Genomic DNA, 19,768 nt, shown 5'->3' with positions numbered 1-19,768 from the left:
GAAGCTAATACGCGTAACCCTTACCGTACAGGATTCCAGAAAGTGAGTAGAGTCTTGTGTACGCACTCACTGACCACTTATGTGGATTTTAGAAAGTGTGCAAAAGAGCTAGTGTGCACACTTACCTCTTACGTGGATTATAGAAAGTGCAAAAGTGTTCAACGTGCACATTTACCACTATGTGGATTTCAGAAAGTACACAGAGTCAAACGTGTTTACTTAACTCCCCAAGCATTAGCTCTGGGGAGTGGAGGCTTCAGCAGATTGCCTACCACACTCAACCCTGGTAGGGGAGCTCTTAAGAGTGGAGGTCTCAGCATAACGACTCTCTAAAGTGAGATGAGACCTGGCTACACTCAGCACCAAAGGCAGTTAGCGAGGCTCAAGAAAGTGCCTACAAACTCATATCACTGCCCATGATGGAGCTCTGAAGAGCAGAGGCTTCAGCAGGATGACTCTCTCAAACGAGAGGAAGCCTACACTCAAACCTTAATAGAGAAGCTCTTAAGAGTGGAGGCCTCAGCTTGATGACTCTCTAGACCGAGAGGATACCTGACTACACTCAGCACTAGAGACAGTTAGCGAGGCTCCCAAAAAAGGAGCCTACATACCATAAACACTGCCTAAGTGGAGTTTTGAAGAGCAGAGGCCTCAACACAATGACTCTCTAAACCGAGAGGAGACCTAACCACACTCAGCATCACAGGCAGTTAGTGAGGCTTAAAGTAGAATGAGCCTACGCTCATATTACTGCCTAAGCAGAGCTCTGGGGAGTGGAGGCTTCAAAAGGACAACTCTCTAAAATGAGAGGAAACCTAACAACGCTCAACCCTGGCAGGGGAGCTTTTAAGAGTGGTGATCTCAGCATGATGACCCCCTTAAAAGGGAGAAGACCTAGCTACACTCAACGTCCGAGGCAGTTAGTGAGGCTCAAAGAAAGAGCCTACAAACTCATATCACTGCCAAAGATGGCACTCTGAAGATCGGAGGCTTCAGCAGGATGACTCTCTTAAATGAGAGGAAGCCTAACACTCAACCCTATTAGAGAAACTCTTAAGAGTGGAGGTCTCAGAGCAACAACCCTCTAGAGCGAGAGGAGGCCTGACAACACTCAGCGCTAAAGACAGTTACCGAGGCTAACAAAAAAGGAGCCTACATACCAATAGTACTGTTTAAGCGGAGCTATGGAGAGCGGAGGCTTCAGCAGAATGACTCTCTTTAGCAAGAGGAAGCCTAACAACACTCAATCTAGTTGAGGAGCTCTTAAGAGTGGAGGTCTTAGCATAACGACTCTCTAAAATGAGAGGAGACCTGACTACACTCAACATTAAACACAGTAGTGAGGCTCACGATAGAGCCTATACTAATAGTATTGTCTAAGCTGAGCTCTAGGGAGTGGAGGTACACTGCATAACTCCAACGCTAGAGTACTAAGCTAGGAGTATTACCATGCTCCTGAGTGTTGCAATCAGAACAAAGGCCCTCAGGTGAGGGGAGTGCTCGAAAGCTCGACCTGAGAGTGATTCATCAAGGAGGCCCACAAGAGCCTACAACCTAACAGCCACAGAGCTCTATTGAAAGAGCACTAGGAACTGTGATTTCAGCATAGCGACCCTCAAAGGTAGGGGAGCTACCAGGCTCAAAAACAGCTGATCAGGGAGGCTCACAGAGAGCCTCACAACCTGAAATAACTGCAACACAATAATACTAGGGAGCAGAGTGCTCAGCATAGCAGCTTTCTTTAAACCATGCTGACATAAATACACGTACCTGGGCTGAGAGGATGAGGAGGCTCAGAGGAGGCTCATATTTTTCTTTTAACAAGAGCCTAACAACTCACTACTACACCAAGTCAGGAGCCTCCTTCACCAATGATGTAGATATCCCACATTATCGAACACAGTTCTCCTAATCTTTCAAACTAACATAGAAACCTAAAAAGCCACAGAGCTGTAAGAGAAAGCACTCCTTGTCAGATTCCTCCCATGCCCCACCTACAATCCCCGCGATCGGCCTGATTAACTGCCTCGGCAGCCACGAGACCCAAAACGTGGGTGAGAGGCGCTAAATCCACAGCTCTATCGCCTTCGTGCTCAGCATCGCAGCTTTCGAGAGCTTACATAAATACACGTACCTGTTCAATATACTCAGAGGAGGCCCTCATAGAATCAGGCAAGAACAGAAAACAACACCGTACTACATGCATCGCATTAAGCTTGTTTAACTCTCCCGAGAGCCGAACGCGCTCATGCAAACGCTGGCAAAAACTCGAGTACAGACCTCTGTTCTAGTAGTCCTGCGAATGCAAACAGTGAGCGCATCCTTCTCTCTTGTGAGTCAAATTCATGTACTTCATACACAAGGCTTGAAGACAAAAAAAGAGGATGACGTGTTCTACAAGTGCCCTTTTATACCTGCAGTCACTCATTTGCTTACTTCTGCCTGCCAATGTCAAGTTCATTGTCTTTTTTGGGGAAGTCGTGGCCTAATGGTTAGAGAGTTTGACTCCTAACCCTAAGGTTGTGGGTTCAAGTCTCGGGCCAGCAATACCACGACTGAGGTGCCCTTGAGAAAGGCACCAAACACCCAACTGCTCCCCGGGTGCCGCAGCATAAATGGCTGCCCACTGCTCCGGGTGTGTGTTCACGGTGCGTATGTGTTCACTGCTGTGTGTGTGCACTTTGGATGGGTTAAATGCAGAGCACGAATTCTGAGTATGGGTCACCATACTTGGCTGTATGTCACGTCACTTTTTTTTCATTCATGCTTCAGACACCGGTCATGCTGAAGGGATTCCCATAACGCCCTCTAGAGGACGCAGCGTGATTTCCAAGTATTCTTTCCAATAAAGCAAACAGTGGTATCAATCTAGAACATTCAATAAAAACATCAAAAACAGTTGTGACACTGTCACACAGGACACACGTTTTAACCTGCTCAATATATTTTAATGATTTTATGTATATTTGAGTTTTAATAGGTTTTCATGTTGTCTTAGCCATTTTATTACTCTTAACCATTTTAAGGTGTGTATGTCTTTAAATGAGTCTGGGTCTGCCTGTCATGTGACTGATCACATGACAGGAAATAGGAACTGAACAGTATAAAGGAGGCAGCATGACAAACAATCAGGGTCTTTGACCAAAAGCTGGATGAGGAGTTACTTTTGTGGACTTACCATTCCAGAACTGCACTTTATTGGATTATCACCTTCTTTGGATTGTATATACACCAGTGGACACTTCTCACATTCATATTTGCACTTACAGCATGCTGGAATTCTTAAGGACTGTTTTAAGGGTATGGAAAGGAAAGACTCTATGCTTTTAACAGCCTAGGATTTCTAGTTTTATTGTGGTGTTTTAAGTCCCTTGTGAACATTGTAAATACATATTTGTTTTTCACTTTTAACCTTGTTGTCTGTCCCATCTTTTTAAACACTCAAAGCCCTCACACAGTTTGATGTGACCCCATTTTAAATTAATCTAATTTGGCCCATAAGGCAGACCGTTACACAGACTCTGATGCAAAGCAAAAATTACAAAGAGGTGAAACATTCACATTAAACTTACAAACAAACTTATTTGTGGCCAGCACACAATGCAATGTTCTCCACTGTAAGTCTCCAGAAAATTTTGAAAAGGGGAAAAATTTAAAGGGGACTTTTATATAAGAGCCAACAAGGAGCAACATTATCAGGAATCATAAGATATTTTCTCCATTTTGTATCACACCTATGCTTAAAATCATTACAACAATCTGACTTTATACATATCTGATAACACTCTCTTTTTCCAATAGTCTCAAAATTAAGCTCTTTTAAACCTTTAAATTTCAATATCTTCCCTTCTTGGTCATCTTCTATACAAATTCTTGGAGACACAAATAACTTGGGAAAAGAACATTGTATAGGTCCACCAGACAGAAAACAATTAACTGACTGGAGCAACTGAGAAGGAAATGCAACTTTCAACCCTACAATAAACTGCTCCACTATCCTTACTGATCTAAACCCTAGCTGACCACAAATTTTTTCTGAAGATATCCATTTCCTAGAGGTAACATCAATTAAATGTACAACTTCAGTCAGACCTTTATCAGTGAATTTTTCCACAATGGTGTTAGACTTACAATCACTGTCACCTAGAAAATAATTATAAAACAGTGGTTGATTCAAACCAAAATGGTCAAACTCTTGTCTGGACTTCCTCAAAACAGTCCAAGAATCTAAAACAGAAGCATAAAATTGAACATCACGTATAAAAGACCAATTATGCAAAGACATCAAAAAACAAGTGCATATCAAAGAGAGAACAAAGAGAAACAAACCAAACATTCTGAGCACAAACAGCCTTCTTCAGGGTATGTATTACAATCAAACAATTTACTCTTATATGATTGGAAACACCTGAATGACAAATTAGATGCACATACAGAGAAGGTCCACTAGGAGGTTAAGGCGCATACGTTCATCGAAAGACGCCATTCTATATCAAATTCTCACGGTCGGTTTGTATTTTTTCTATAAATTCAGTTACATAGCAACAAAGGCGTATCACAAAAAGGGACTGAAATCTATTTCTTCATTCAAACCAGGGTATACTGTGGCCTGTAACTCATATATATAAAATGTTTCTCTCTGTAGAAGTAATTTTAATTGGTCACCACCCCGAATGCTCTTTTTGATCATTTCTAAACCCTCAACCATTAGGCCTTCTGGATTACTATTGTGCACATTTTGAAAATGTTTTGCCATAGGGTAATCTAAATTAGCTTTTCTAATGGCATTTTTATGTCTTTGAGACGTCTTTGAGACGTCTCTTGGTCCGGCCTACATAAAAGCATCCACATTTGCATGATAACCTGTATACCACAAAAGTGGTATTGCAATTAATGAATGTCTTAATGTTATACCTCTTATCTGTCTTGAAATTACAGAATTCTTTGCATTCTTTAATATTAGAACAATGGTTACAAGACCCACATTTATAAGTACCTTTCAATTGTCTATTAAGCCAAGTGGTCTGTTTTTTAGCAGGAAGATGACTAGATACTAGCCTATCTCGTAGAGTTGGAGCCCTCTTGAAACTAATTTTAGGAGATGCAGAAAACACTTCTCTAAGAACCGGATCACTCTTTATAAGATTCCAATTTGAGTGTATAATCCTTTTTATGGGATTGGCTAAAGAGCTATATTCTGTCACAAAATACTCCTGACTATCTTAACATAATCTCCTCATAATATTCCTAAAAAAATCCAGTCTAGAAATGCACTGGACTTTCTTGTAAGCATTTTGTACAATTTCTGTTTGATAGCCCCTTTCTAAAAATCGTTTGGACATGATTTTAGCTTGCACTTCATATTCATTATCGGTATCACAAATCCGTCTAAGACGTTGGAACTGGCCAAAAGGTATATTATTTTTTAGCCAATTTTGAAGGAAACTATCTGCTTTCAACATAGTGTTCCTATCTGTTGTTTTACGATATACAGTAGTATGGAGTTTCCCATCTTTGCCAATAGAAATGGTTAGATCTAAAAAGTTAATAGCCGTTTTGGAATGTTCCATGCACAATTTTATATTCCTATCATTATTGTTCAAGTGATCATAAAATTGTAACAGTTCATCATAAGAACCACCCCAAATCAGAAGAATATCATCAATGTACCTCCCCCACCATTTTATCTTATCACTGTAACTGTTTAAATAGACACAATCCTTCTCCCACAAACCTAAAAAAAGGTTAGCATAGTTAGGGGCAAAACATGCACCCATCGCAGTGCCCCAAACCTGAACATACAATAGGCCTTGGAAAAGGAAAACATTATTTTTAAGTGTCCATTCAGTGAGCTTATTGATGAACTCGGAAGGAGGCAAAGAGTCTATAGGTCTATTCGTCAGGAAATGTTGTAAAGCTTTTAGTCCATCGTTATGAGCAATGTTGGTATAGAGTGATTCCACATCCAATGCGACTAAGAAACAGTTATCTGGAATTCTCATATCGCTTAAGACCTTCAACACATGAGTAGTATCCTGTATATAGGAAGGAAGTTGTTGAGCCAATGGCTTAATGTGAAAGTCTATAAATTGCTAAGCTGGCTCTGTGAGAGAACCATTGGACGATATGATGGGGCCTGCCAGGAGGAGATTCGAGAGACTTGTGGATCTTTGGGAGCATATAGAAGGTGGGTATTCTAGGATGTTGACATAAGAGAAAATCACGCTCCTGTTTTGAAATCCACCCAGTATCCCTCGCCGTAAGCAACAGAACTTTTACTTCATCTCTTATGTTGTCCATCGGATTGAACCACAGCCGTTGATAGTAATCTTGATTGTTAAATTGTCGTAAGGCTTCTTCAACATATTTATCTCTGTCCATTATTACAACTGCTCCTCCTTTATCAGCAGGTTTTATTATTATAGACTCATTCTTTGTTAAATGATCGATAGCAGATTTTTGGGCTTTAGTCAAGTTTTCCCTACTTTTTTGATTTGATGATAAGAATAATCTTTCAATATCATAATCCACCTTTTTTATAAAAGCAGTCAAAGTCACATTCGAAACTGGAGGCATAAAATATGATTTTGGTTTAAAAGAAGATCTTTGAACTGTGCAATCATTCCTCTGAACAACTTTTAATCTCAGTGATTTAAATTTAGCTTTCATGTCAATTAGTCCTTGGCCTCCTTCATTAACGGGTAAGTAAAGTATTGCAGAAGGGAGTCAATGATTACCATCCCAGAAAAAAATCAGTGAAAACCTTTTGTAACTGTTGCATTAAATCGTTTGGTGGATCAAGTACATTAAAACGGTGCCATAACATAGATGCAGCTAACTTATTAATTATAAGCACTCTTTATTAATTACAGAGGTGGAGGTGAAGAATACACCTCCACCTCTGTAAACGACCTGAAACATTATCAAAAATACCTTCCCAGTTTTTCAACATATAATGATCCACCCCCAGAAACACTCCCAACATTTTAAACCCCTCAAAGCTCCAAGAGCAGTACTGTGGAAGTTTTGGAGGGCCTCCATCTTCCCAATCACCCAACAGAAAAGTTGCACTCTTCAGCCAGTTTATTCTAGAGGAAGAGGCCTTCTGATAAACCTCAAGGGATGATATTAAGTTTCTTATATCATATGACCTTATCACCACTGTGACATCATCAGTATATGCACTAAGTCTGACTGTTACTACCCCACTACAGGGCAAGTTGTTGAAATCCCACTTAGCTGTCATCTCAAATCTACCAGCAGTAGTTCAATAATTATAGCATATACAATACCTGAAAGACCACAACCTTGCCGTATGCCTCTGCCAGCTAAAAAAGGCCTTGTAAGAGTTCCATTTATTTTCAACATGCTGTACACGTCAGTGTACAACTTTACATAAGAAATAAAGGATCGACCAAACCCAAAAACTTAAAAACACTTAAAAAGAAAGCCATGATCAACCAAAGGTCAAAGGCTTTTTCCTGATCCAGAGAAGTAAAACCCGCATCAATTTCATGTACTTTGGCATAAGAAATCAAATCTCGAATCAAAAAAAGATTGTTAAAAATTGACCGACCAGAAACACAGTAAGATCGATCTGCATGATTGACTGAAGCCATACAACATTTAATTCTATTAGTTAAAACTTTAAAAAAGTATCTTATAGTCAACACCAAGCAAAGGCACAGAGCGCCAGTTTTTAATGTCTCCAAGGTCACCCTTCTTAGGTAATAAGGTTATCATAGCTCTCCGAAGGCTCAACGGAAGTGTGCCTTTTTTCCAAACACTCCAAGAAGACCAAAAACAAGTCTTTTCCATCGACTGGCCAAAACTGCTTATAAAATTCTGCATTTAGCCCATCTAGTCCTGGAGATTTGCCTGGAGAAAGTTCATTAACAGCTACAGTAAATTCATCAAAGGTCAAAGGTTGATCAAGCATATGTTTCTCCTCTTCTGCATGACGAAGTAAGTACTGGAGTAAAAAGTCAGCCATTTCAGCTTTATAAAGATCTTCATAAAAGGGCAGTGCATAGGAAATAATTCCACAATCATCAGTCACTTCTCTCCCATCTATCAAATTAAAAAAACACAAATTCTTCCAAATACCAATCTCCATATCAAAAAATAAAAATAAAGAAGCATGATCAACTATGTTAAAAGAAAAAAAAATAGGAACTTAGCACGGATAAGCGCCTCTTGGGCCCTTTCTTCAAAAAGATTCCGTAAAAGAAACTTGTTCCATTCCAAAACTTCAGCAGCATCAGCACTATCAACATCAACATCAATAATAACAAATTCAAACTCAAACCATCTCATCTTACTCTCCAGGATGCTTTTATTGTAGGCAGTATAACTCTGGCAAAAAAGTTTAACTTGCACCTTGCCAATGTCCCACTACTGACTTAAGGACTTATAAAGCAATTTTCTCTCTCTCCAACTCCCCCCCCCCCCCCCCCAAAAAAAAGTGTAAAAGAGTGCACAAAATTGTGATCTCGTAAAAGTTTACTGCTAAATTTCCAAATAAAGTGCTTAGCAGTGCTCTGTGCAACAGACATATAAAAGTGATCAGATAAAGGAGTAGGAGAAATACAACCATAAAAAAATTTAGCTCTGGCATTTTCCTGCACATAAAGTCTATCAAGCCTGGCTCCAGATACCATATTAGAATTAACTTTAACCCTAATATATTGTTTAGTTTGAGGGAAAGTTTCTCTCCAAATATCCACAAGGTGATGATAAGTTATCAAAGTTTCTTCATGGTTCCTATCTAGTGTGTGATCTATGGTACAATTAAAATTCCCAGCCAGAACAATCATCCTATCATGAGAAATGTCACTTAGAGGAACTATAAGTTTTCTGAAAAAAGCTAATTCGTTCTGAACCATTATTTGGAGCATAAATATTAAAAAGTGAAAAATTACTGCCGTGAATAGTAACATCAACACGCAACATTTGACCCGGAACTAATTCAAAAACACTTACAGGTATTTCCTTATTCAGGCCCGAAAAGGATCGCAACACCGGCACTGACGTTAGAACCATGACTTAGCATGGCCTGCCCCTTCCATTCACTTTGCCATTGTACTTGATTTTCTAAATCTGAACGTCTCTTCAGCGTCTCTTGAAGAAATACTACACTAAACTTATTTATCATAACATAATAAAATAAACAACACCTTTTCATAACATCACGACACCCGTTGATATTTAAAGTTCCAAATCTCAAAGGTGCCATGAAAAAATAAAAATAACTCAATAATAAATACAAAAACATATCACATACAGCCAAGCCAATCTCAACTTTTACCTTGTGAGTGCAACATACTTCTTACACTACACAGAAGTTTCTTAAGCCGATATCGTTTTGGTCTGTCAAGCTCGTCAAAGGTAGCCTTCCTAATAGCCACAGTACAAGAAACCAAAAACAACTTTAGATCCGGGAAAAACAGCTCAATATTAGGCTTACAAAGCCCTTTCATTTTGTCAAGAAAGCTACTGATCTGTTGAACTGAATATAATTTATTTCTACCTTCCAACGCATGTACCGCATCCGTCTCGTCATCTTCAGCACACAAATCTTCGCAGTCCCTATCATTGCTCAGGTTAGCCGGCACCAGTCTCTTTTTATGTGAGCTACTTAGTGCAGATTGTACCCCGGCCTGCGAGAGTTGTAGCGGCACAACGTCCTCAGTAGTATCAGAGTATCTTGCCCTATTACCCTCCACATCGACCGCCAATTCCTCATTAACAGCATTACGATTTGGGCAAGTCTGTCTAAAATAAAACATTTAATAGATTCTGAACTGATAAAGACGGTGTAATCTTTGTTCTCAATTGCTAATTTCAATGACAAATTTAGAGGCTCACTCTAAGCGTTCAGAATCATGAAAACTTGATGCCGAAAAGACACTACATGCTTTAGTTCAGGATTTTTACACCCAAGCGAAATTAACTTAATTGGATTTACTAATTTACCAAATCTCCTTAGTATTTTCTCCAACTTTTTATTTTTTACAAATGGATGCACGTTTGACAAAATTATCTTCTCTGGGCTTGACAGAGGCAAAACGGGCACAAACGTATCCCTAATTATTAATCCACTCTCAATCAACCCATCTGCCATTTGACTTTCGCCTAAAAAAATAACTATGGCCTTATTTATGTGAGAAGCAGACCTGATGTTAATGCTGCCAACTACAGCACTCACGGCCATCAGACAATCTTCCACTGATACGGACACATCAGGCATGCATTTACAGCCATGCCTGATGGTCAGAAGCGAGAAATCAACCGTGTCTGTCTCCATTCTTGCTCTCACTGACCGAAGTCAGCCTAAACAACTCTACCGCCAAAAACAAAACAAATTTAGAAAAAACAGGTAAGGAAGAAAAAAATCCACTCAAACTCAGAGCCACTCACACCCACACCAAACTCCGTCCACTCGCTCCCAGCATGCAACATGCACAGAGAGAGAGAGAGAGAGAGAGAGAGAGAGATGTAAAGGAAGCAAGAAAAGAGAACGTGTGCGAGTGAGCATGTGTGCCCCCGCCCAGTTGTAGCGAGGCGTGAGCATGGGTGTATTAGCTAAAATTCGGGTCAGAAATGTAAAATGTGTGATTTTTCTTTTGGACCATGAAAAGGAAATCTGAAATTATTGTAAGGCCATACCTTTTTGGTACTTTTTAGAACGTGTGCGAGTGAGCATGTGTGTTTGCAGTATTGTGATTTTTCTTTTGACCATGAAAAGGAAATCTGAAATTATTGTAAGCAATACAATCTAAATATATTTGTACACTTTTTAGTTACTGAATACGTATTCTGAAGCCTGTCTAGATAAATTCTAATTTCCACAACACACAAAACCTAGGCCAATAATTGAAGCTGATTAGTTTGAACTTTACATGCAAACATTTAGTTTTTTGTGATGCCTTCTAGAAGATATCTCCTAAGACTGCTGAACACTTTTTAACTGAGTTTGCTGATTTTCTGTCTATGTTGTGTCTTAAGTTTGAAAGAACTCTTATCCTAGGGGACTTTAACATCCACATGGATAAAAAAGACTCTGTAATGACTAAGGACCTTGTGTCTTTATTGGAATGTTTTGATTCGAAGCAACATGTGGATTGCTCCACACATATTAAGGGGCACACCTTAGATCTGGTTATCTCTCATGGATTATTCTTATCGCAGTTTTCTGTCACGGATTTAGGATTGATCTGACCATTTTGCTATTCTTTTTAGTATGGAACTGTCGCATACTAACATTTACCCTTTCCGTACTGTAAATCATTACAATACCAAATCCATTTAAACACATCACTTCTAAACACTTATCTAATCCCCCTTAAGTGGCCTTTCTTTATCAGACCCTCTGGAGGTCAACATCTCTCTGTTAAATACTGTTCTTTTGTCTGGTTTGGACTTATTTGCACCGATAAAATCCTGGTCTGTGGCCTATATACGATCTGCTCCCTGGTATAACTGTGAGCTGCGCTCTAGGAAGGCAGCGGGTCGTAAGCTGGAGCATAAGTGGCGTACCTCTGGCCTGAATGTTCATTATCAAGCTTGGAAAGACCACTTACTTGAATATAAGGCAGAGATTGTGTCTGTCAGATCTCAGTATTTCTCTCAGATAATTGGTAATAATCAGAATAACCCAAAAAAATTGTTTCATACCATTAACAAACTGTTCAAAGGTAACAGCTCCTCCAATGTACCTGCCTCAGATCAGCTTTGTAATGGATTTCTTGATCATTTTAGTTCCAAAATTACTAATGCACGCAAATCCATTACATCTGTTGCGTCTGCTTCTGCTCCTAGTATCCCTATTTTTCCGGCACTTTTTTCTCAAATTTTAGCTTACTTGATCCTGTCTCTCTGGGTAATGTTGTTTCACAAATGAAAGTTGCCACTTCCATAGTTGATCCAATACCCACCTGCCTGTTTAAATCATGTTTTGCATCATTATGCCCAGTAGTCTTGAGTATAATAAATGACTCACTGAACACGGGTGTTGTACCTGCTGCACTTAAAATTGCTGCTGTAACACCTGTACCAAAAAAGCCCAACGTAGACTGGGTAAACATCAATAATTTTCGTCCCATCTCCAATTTGCCTTTTTTGGCTAAAGTACTTGAGCGAATTGTGGCCTCTCAGTTAAATACTCATCTTACTTTGCACAATCTTTTTGAGCCCCTCCAATCTGGCTTCCGCAAACTGCATAGTACTGAAACAGCATTGGTTAAAGTCATCAATGATTTGTTAATTGCTGCTGACTCTGGCTCTCAGTCAATCCTGATTTTACTCGATCTCAGCACAGCTTTTGACACTGTAGACCATTCTCTTTTACTCTCTCGATTGGAAAAAGTTTTTGGTGTTACTGACACTGCTTTAAATTGGTTCAAGTCTTATCTATCAGATCATAGGCAGTTTGTGTCCCTGGGTGGTTGCAGGTCCAATATTGTCTCAGTGCAGTTTGGTGTTCCACAGGGTTCAGTTTTGAGTCCCTTACTTTTTAGTACAGTATGTACATTTTCCCCCTTGGGCTATTTCTAAGATCCCTTGGTCTTAAGTTTCATTTTTATGCAGATGACACTCAGATTTATATTCATTCAAAACCTGGTGATAATTCGGCTGTAGCCTTTCTTGAACATTGCATATTGGAGGTAAAAATATGGATGTCTCAAAATTTTCTTTGTCTCAACAGTGACAAGACTGAGGTTATGCTGATTGGTTCACCCCATCAAATATGTAAAGCTAGTATTTTAAACTTAAAGATGGATGGGTCTATTATGGAGTTTCAAGAAAAATTTAAAAATCTGGGGGTGATATTTGATTCAAACTTAACTTTTGATCCTCATGTTCAGAACATGGTTAAAGTATCATTTTTTCACCTTAGAAACATTGCAAGACTGCGTCCCATGTTGTCCTTTTCAGTGGCTGAAAAACTGATCAATACGTTTGTCTTTTCTCGAATAGACTACTGTAATGCTTTGCTCGCGGGGGTCTCGAAATCTACTTTAGGCAGATTGCAGTATGTTCAAAATGCAGCTGCCAGAGTCCTGACAAGTTCCAGGACAAGTGAGCACATCTCTCCAGTCTTGGAGTCCTTGCACTGGCTTCCGGTCAGGTTTCGCATTGATTTTAAAATTCTTATGCTTACCTACAAGGCCCTGCATGGTTTAGCTCCAGAATATCTGACTGAACTTTTAACTGTCTACACTCCAAGGCGTAATCTTCTTTCATCGGATTCTGGCTTTTTAACTATTCCTGTAACTCGTTTACGCTCTATGGGTGACCGGGCCTTCTCTTCTGTGGCACCTAAACTCTGGAACTCTCAACCTACTGAAATTAGACAAACTGAATCCCTTAGTATTTTTAAATGTTCTCTTAAAATGTATTTTTTCCATTTAGCACATATGTGATATGTTTCTCTGATTGTCAATCTCAATGTATTTTTTTTTCTTTTCTTTTTTTTGTATGCCTTGGTAAAGCGCTTTGAGATGTAACTTTTAAAGGCGCTATAGAAAATAAAGTTTATTATTATTATATATCCATGAGATATATTGCACATTTTCATAATGTACTGTAAATGTGGAAGTAGGATTCGTTAAACTTACACATTCAAAATAAAAATGCACCGAAGAGAAGCAGCTTTTTCTACAATGGTCTATTTACTTCATTCTTATCAACTTAATCTGTTACTCAAGGAACATAGAAATCTGAATCTAAGAAGAATGCATAAAAATAAAAGCTAAACTTCAAATTAGTTTAGTTTAGATTAGAGTAGTTTAACTATATTGAGAAAAAACAACAACAACAAAAACATTATTTTATAACAAAAAGTGACAGATGATAAGAACATTACTGACTGACTTCATTTTTACTATTTTCTTTTATTTTCATTTACCATTAATTGTTTTCCAATCAATTTTTCCTGCATGAATATCCTCTTTATATATATGAATAGACAAACGTGATGTCCGGCCTAGGAAAACTGACATCTTTGCCCTGGGCTTTTCTCAGAAATGTAATTAAAATTGTATTGGTATCATTATTATCAGATTAGTACCGTTATTTTCTTAAAGGGGTCATATGATGCAATTTCAGTTTTTCCTTTCTCTTTGGAGTGTTACAAGCTCTTGGTGCATAAGGAAGATCTGTAAAGTTGCAAAGACTAAAGTCTCAAATCCAAAGAGATATTCTTTATAAAAGTTAAGAGTCAACCACACACCCCTAAACGGCTCGTTCTAACACGCCCCCACATCCCTACGTCACTATGTGGGAAGATTTGCATAACACCACCCAAATGTTCACGCAAAGAAAGAAGGCGTAACTTTTATTCTCTCTGTTGCCGTTGCTGCCATGTTGTGGAGTCGCTGTGTGTTTTGTTGTGAAAGCAAAACTACTTTGTTTGGCCTTTCAAAATAGGACACGACTAGAATTCAGTGGTTAAGTTGTATTTCTATGGAGCCCTGCACATGACATGCAAGAAAAAATAAATAAATTGTGCGCACGATTTACTAATTTGTTCCCTCGATGTACTAAAACGTGCACACGATTACTATTTCGTTCCCTCGATTTGCTAAATTGTGCGCACAATTTACTAATTCGTTCTCTCGATTTATAAGTCGTGTGCACGCTTAAGCAAATCGAGGGAATGAATTAGTAAATCATGCACATGATTTAGCCTACTATTTTTTCCTGCATGCCATGTGCGAGGCTCTGTATATTTCAACACTGTTTCCTGTATATATAGGATGAGGACTGTTTCCTATACCAGTAGCCTGCAATGCATCTTTGGCACAATGGCTGTTTCTATAAAGTTAGGCAGTTCAAACTTTGCAAGGACAGTCTGGCACTTCTGATCCACAGCCTGTAAGTACATTTTTTATATTTAAATAATTTGCCAATGATGATTCAAATGCGAGTTTTGAGCAGTAGAGTAAGCTTGTTGTTTATTGTTTCTCAGATCACAAATGCAGACTTGGTTTTATGTTTATGCAGCGCGATACACAACGCAATGTGTAAAAAGCCAGTATAAGTCACTATCATCAGTAATTATGTCTCCACTGGATGAAACAAATGCCTCATTTGTAATGGGTTTTATTGGTTTTGTTTTGTCTAGTGATGTCCGGATCGCAAACGAATCTTTCTATTTAACCGGATCTTCTTTGTGAACCAGTACGCACTAATCCACAAATTACTTAAGTTATTCGGTTTATAAACGTGCCTTACACTCCCTCTGAAGTGAAATATACCAATATCCTGAGTTATTCAGTTACTCCTAACAGTACATTGACTGAACTGCTCAAAGAGAACCGATGCAGAGCAGCTGGACTGAGTCTCATCCTGCTGGGAGATGGGATCACAGTATGTTAAGGGGCGTAACATTTCTGTCACACACTTGAGGCATTCGGCCAATCACAACGCACTGGATAGCTGGCCAATCAGAGCACACCTCGCTTTTTCAGAATGATGAGGTTTGTAAGAATTGACGTGTTTCAGGAAGGCGGGGCATAGAGAAGAAACAATAATGTACATTATATGGGAAATAATGTGTTTTTTGAACCTTAAACCGCATAAACACATTGCATTACACAAAATACACAAAATAATGTTCTTTTTAGCAGCATCATATGACCCCTGTAACTTTGAAAATATTTCAACAGAATGCATTACTTTTATGACTTGTAGTCTTATGATTTGATAAGATGGCAAGACAGACAACACTAATTGTGTTGTATAACCACTACTGTGTAGCCTTCACTACTGTATAGCCTTTATAGACACATACCTTGGCTACAAAAAAAAAAAGATAATATACAATGTACATAATACGCCTAAAATCAATGCCTGTTGAATGCCAAATGTGATTTATATATATATATATCTATATATATATATATATATATATATATATATATATATATATATATATATATATATATATATATGTTGTGTGATTGTGAAAGTCTCTTCTATAAACCCATGTGAAACTGCCATAACTGAATGTTGCTATTTAACCCAAATAACAATTTGCTAAATTATATTCTAAAAAGATTTCACATTATAGCTCTTTTTTTAATGATATGTCAGCTGATATTATGTCAAACATATTATTTTGTGAATTTGTTAACTGTAGAGATTTTACATATTAACTTTATAATGCTTTTATAATCCATCTCCCATATTTGCTTCTAGCGGGACTTAAACAGACCACTTATCCTTTGTACATGGTGCAGACATATGGCATCCGAAGTGCTTGTTGGTGTGTGGAGGACTGTGTGCTGCATCAACTCAGAGAACACGACCACCATAGACTGATATTAGACAGACAGCCCAGATATTTGGCTTATTTCCAGTAGTGCATTTGAAGCTATGGAGATGTAAAGGAAAAACAGTAGTCATAAAACTCTGCATCACTCACCTGTCAGTGAAAGTTTCTGTTTTGTCATGCCCATATGCCATCCTCATCATCCTAAAACAAACACACATCACATTACTATAGAACTACACAGTTCCTCATTCAAGTTATTGAATTATTTTTTTATGTATCCCACACAAGCACAAAATTCTCCAAAATTTTCTAAAATGACATTCTATGGCATAGAGTTAAGAAATGTTTGACTGGAATTGTTAGAATAAACATATCTGTTAGAAGGGATTGTCCACATAATTTAAAATCATCTATCATGACATCACAGAACTTTTTGAGCTAATCAATATTCCTTGAAAGCTATTAGAAGACAACCTGACGAAAAATACTTTGTTTAAAAGTGTGTGTGTGTGTGTGTGTGTGTGTGAGTGTGTGTGAGTGTGTGTGTGTGTGTGTGTGTGTGTGTGTGTGTGATTACACAGGTACAACACAGACAAATCTCTTGTGAGTAGGTTTGGGTGAGTGTGTTTGTTTAGGTCAGTGACCTGCTCTGGTGGTGGGGAGATCAGTTCACGATGCTGACCATGATGCGAATGATGGGAATACTGTGGATGAATGTGTCCATCTTCATAATGTTCTGCCATGTGCTTCATCCTACTCTGTGCCTGATGGACAATATACAAATATCATATTGAATAAATATCAAAAGAATCCCACTCAGAGAATCCCACTTTCATATATTGTACATCTATATCTTTATTGGAAATGGCTTAAAAAATATTTTTTCATACTTGTTCAGTGAACCATAAACAGTTATTAATAAGCACTTGTGGATGTTATGACAAACCACCACAGAAGTAAGGATTGGACCCAGTTGCAGAAGTTTACAGAGACTGAGGACAAAGGAAAGTATACAAAGGTGAGTATGCAGTTAGGATATAGCTTGTGCACAACAATATAGAGCAAATACAATAGAGGTCCAACAGTGGAAGCATAGAAATAACATTCACAGGTCAGTATATCAGGTAATCAATGAAGGAATATTTAAAATATATATAAAATATATAAATTTAGTGATTATATAATGTGAATAAATGAGTTTATTGTGCTTTGGCTACAGTAGTACAGTTTGCTCCAACGTGGACAACAACCATGCATTTCACTTCTTCATGTTGCATCTCTATTTTTTTTTTCTACTCCCTTGTGTTCCTTGTGTAGTGGTTGACCGATATTGTTTTTTTGACAGTCGATGCCGATATCTTGGAAAGCAGTGGGGCTGACAGCTGATATAAAGCATATATATATATATATATATATATATATATATATATATATATATATATATATATATATATATATATATATATATATATATATATATATATATTAATATTTAAGAAATTTGAAATAATTTGACAATGGATTAAAAATTACAAGTGTAAAATAAACATACTTTAGATGACAATGTATTTTTCACAAATAAATAAATATTTAATAAAAATATAATTAAAAAGGAAGTAAACACTGTAACCAACAGGGCACTCAATATTCTGGGAAGTTTGTGCGTATTAGGAATAATTTTTTTCAAATAAAGCCAGGGTAACACTCATTCTACCTACAGCACACAGAGAAAATGACATGAATATGACAGTGGGCAAATGCATAAAGTGCAGCATAATTTGAAATCACGAGTTTAAAGTTTAAAGCATTCAATTCACACGGACCGACCGCAACACAGAGATCACGCAATCATGCTGGATAAAAATGCACACACCACAAGATCTCACAGCTGGATTTGACTAAGTTTGCAAGGTTAAATAAACAAAATTCACACAAATAATTCAAAAAATTATTTAAATAATATAAATGCGTATTTGCTTAATGCTAACGGCAAACAAGAAAGTATTATAATGTTTGCCTTTCTATTACTAATAATATAAAAGCAATCGTTAGAATACTTTTTTCATACATTAATTCCTTTGTTTAACCGTTCTATCTGATTATTAGACAGAACTGTTAATAGAGTGGGGGATCTATGATGTCACTTTGTAGGCGGATCGCCCTTAAACTTATTTTAGTGTTAGTTTTTAGGGTGGGTACACAAAATGTTATTTCATCCTTGCTTGTAGTAAATCATCATATGCTTTCTAACAGCTTCATGTGGCTGTAAACATTTAAATTTAATGTGGCTTTAAGCACTATGCATCGTTAAAGTTTCACTTTCACTGTGACTAATCCGGTAAATATGGTGTTTACGTGGAATAATCGTAATATGAGTTTACTTTATGAACCCAGAGTCTCTGCATCAGTAGGAAAGCGAAAAAAAGAGCATCTTCCATCCAAAGACTTGTGTTGCATTTCAGGGCAAAAAAAAAAAAAAAAAAACTTGTCGACCAACAATATAAAATGCAGGACACGATCAATTGGTTATTCTACAATTAATTGTATTACAAATTAAACGACGACTGGAAAATACTATAAATTGATGAATTGTTTGGCGTGATGACATTATATTTCTCCGACAGTGCCTGTAGTCCCATTTAGCAACTTGTTAGCAACCGTCTTTTTTAAGAAATGTTACAGTTTAAAAAAATCACAAGTGGGGTGTAACTGGTATGATTTATGTCGTAGAATAAAACGTAAAAGTATCTTGAGCCTGTGTGAACCGCGGACCTTATTTGAGGTATTTAACCAAAATCCCATTCAAAAAACCCATTGACTCTGGGACGATGGAACCGGAAGTGCTAAAATGCTAACTCGCTTCCGGGTTTTTGCCTACAAAGTGAAATCATCGTTCCACCACTCTATGACGACGGCGAACAAGAGGGAGAATGTGAGCACTGTGTGCTCAGGTTCTGCCTTTTTCCGTGTCGTCAAAATAAAAGTCCAGCCTCGAACATATTGGCCAAGCAGAAAAACTTATCGGCCAATGCCGATATTTGAAAAATGCCAAATATCGGCCTTGGCGATATATCGGTCGACCACTAGTTGCAAGAATACCTCCCTGCCTCACACTCATCCCTACTGTGAAGGGGGGCAGATTCCATTCCACCTAGAGTAACTTTGGGAATCAATCTGTAATGAAATCGCAACAATGTATAAATGAACTTTGCAAGATATCCAAACTATATAAGAATTAAAAATAAAAATAAAAATAGAAAAAAAATAAAAATAAAAAAAAATTACAATATACAGTGTCAAAGGCCTTGGAAAGGCCCACAAAGACAATGAACAGCTTCTAGTGTTCACAACATTTCTCCTCCACCTGGTGTGAGGTGAATGTCCTGTCCACTGTGCCTCAACCTGCTCTGAATACACATTGTGATTCAGGTAAATTATTTCTGGAGATGGCATTGCCTGCTGCAGAAAGGAGGAAGATAGATGCGGTTT

At 37.9% G+C, this 19,768-nt stretch overlaps 1 protein-coding gene across 1 annotated transcript in view; it reads right to left on the bottom strand.

Moving 5' to 3' along the window:
• LOC109051650 (ERC protein 2) overlaps positions 1 to 19,768 on the bottom strand; it is an 84,992-nt gene that overhangs the window by 3,343 nt on the left and 61,881 nt on the right. Inside the window, exons 8-9 of the mRNA XM_042762932.1 lie at positions 16,924 to 17,043; positions 16,430 to 16,480 (exon numbers count right to left, since the gene is read on the bottom strand). Of these exons, the coding sequence (XP_042618866.1) occupies positions 16,454 to 16,480; positions 16,924 to 17,043 (147 nt within the window). The 3' untranslated portion in view covers positions 16,430 to 16,453. The remainder of the gene's footprint in view (positions 1 to 16,429; positions 16,481 to 16,923; positions 17,044 to 19,768) is intronic.

The sequence above is a fragment of the Cyprinus carpio genome, chromosome A8 (assembly GCF_018340385.1).
Source record: "Cyprinus carpio isolate SPL01 chromosome A8, ASM1834038v1, whole genome shotgun sequence".
Taxonomy (NCBI): domain Eukaryota; kingdom Metazoa; phylum Chordata; class Actinopteri; order Cypriniformes; family Cyprinidae; genus Cyprinus; species Cyprinus carpio.
The sequence above is the reverse complement of the archived record's forward strand: the minus strand, read 5'-3'. Positions and strand labels throughout refer to the sequence as shown.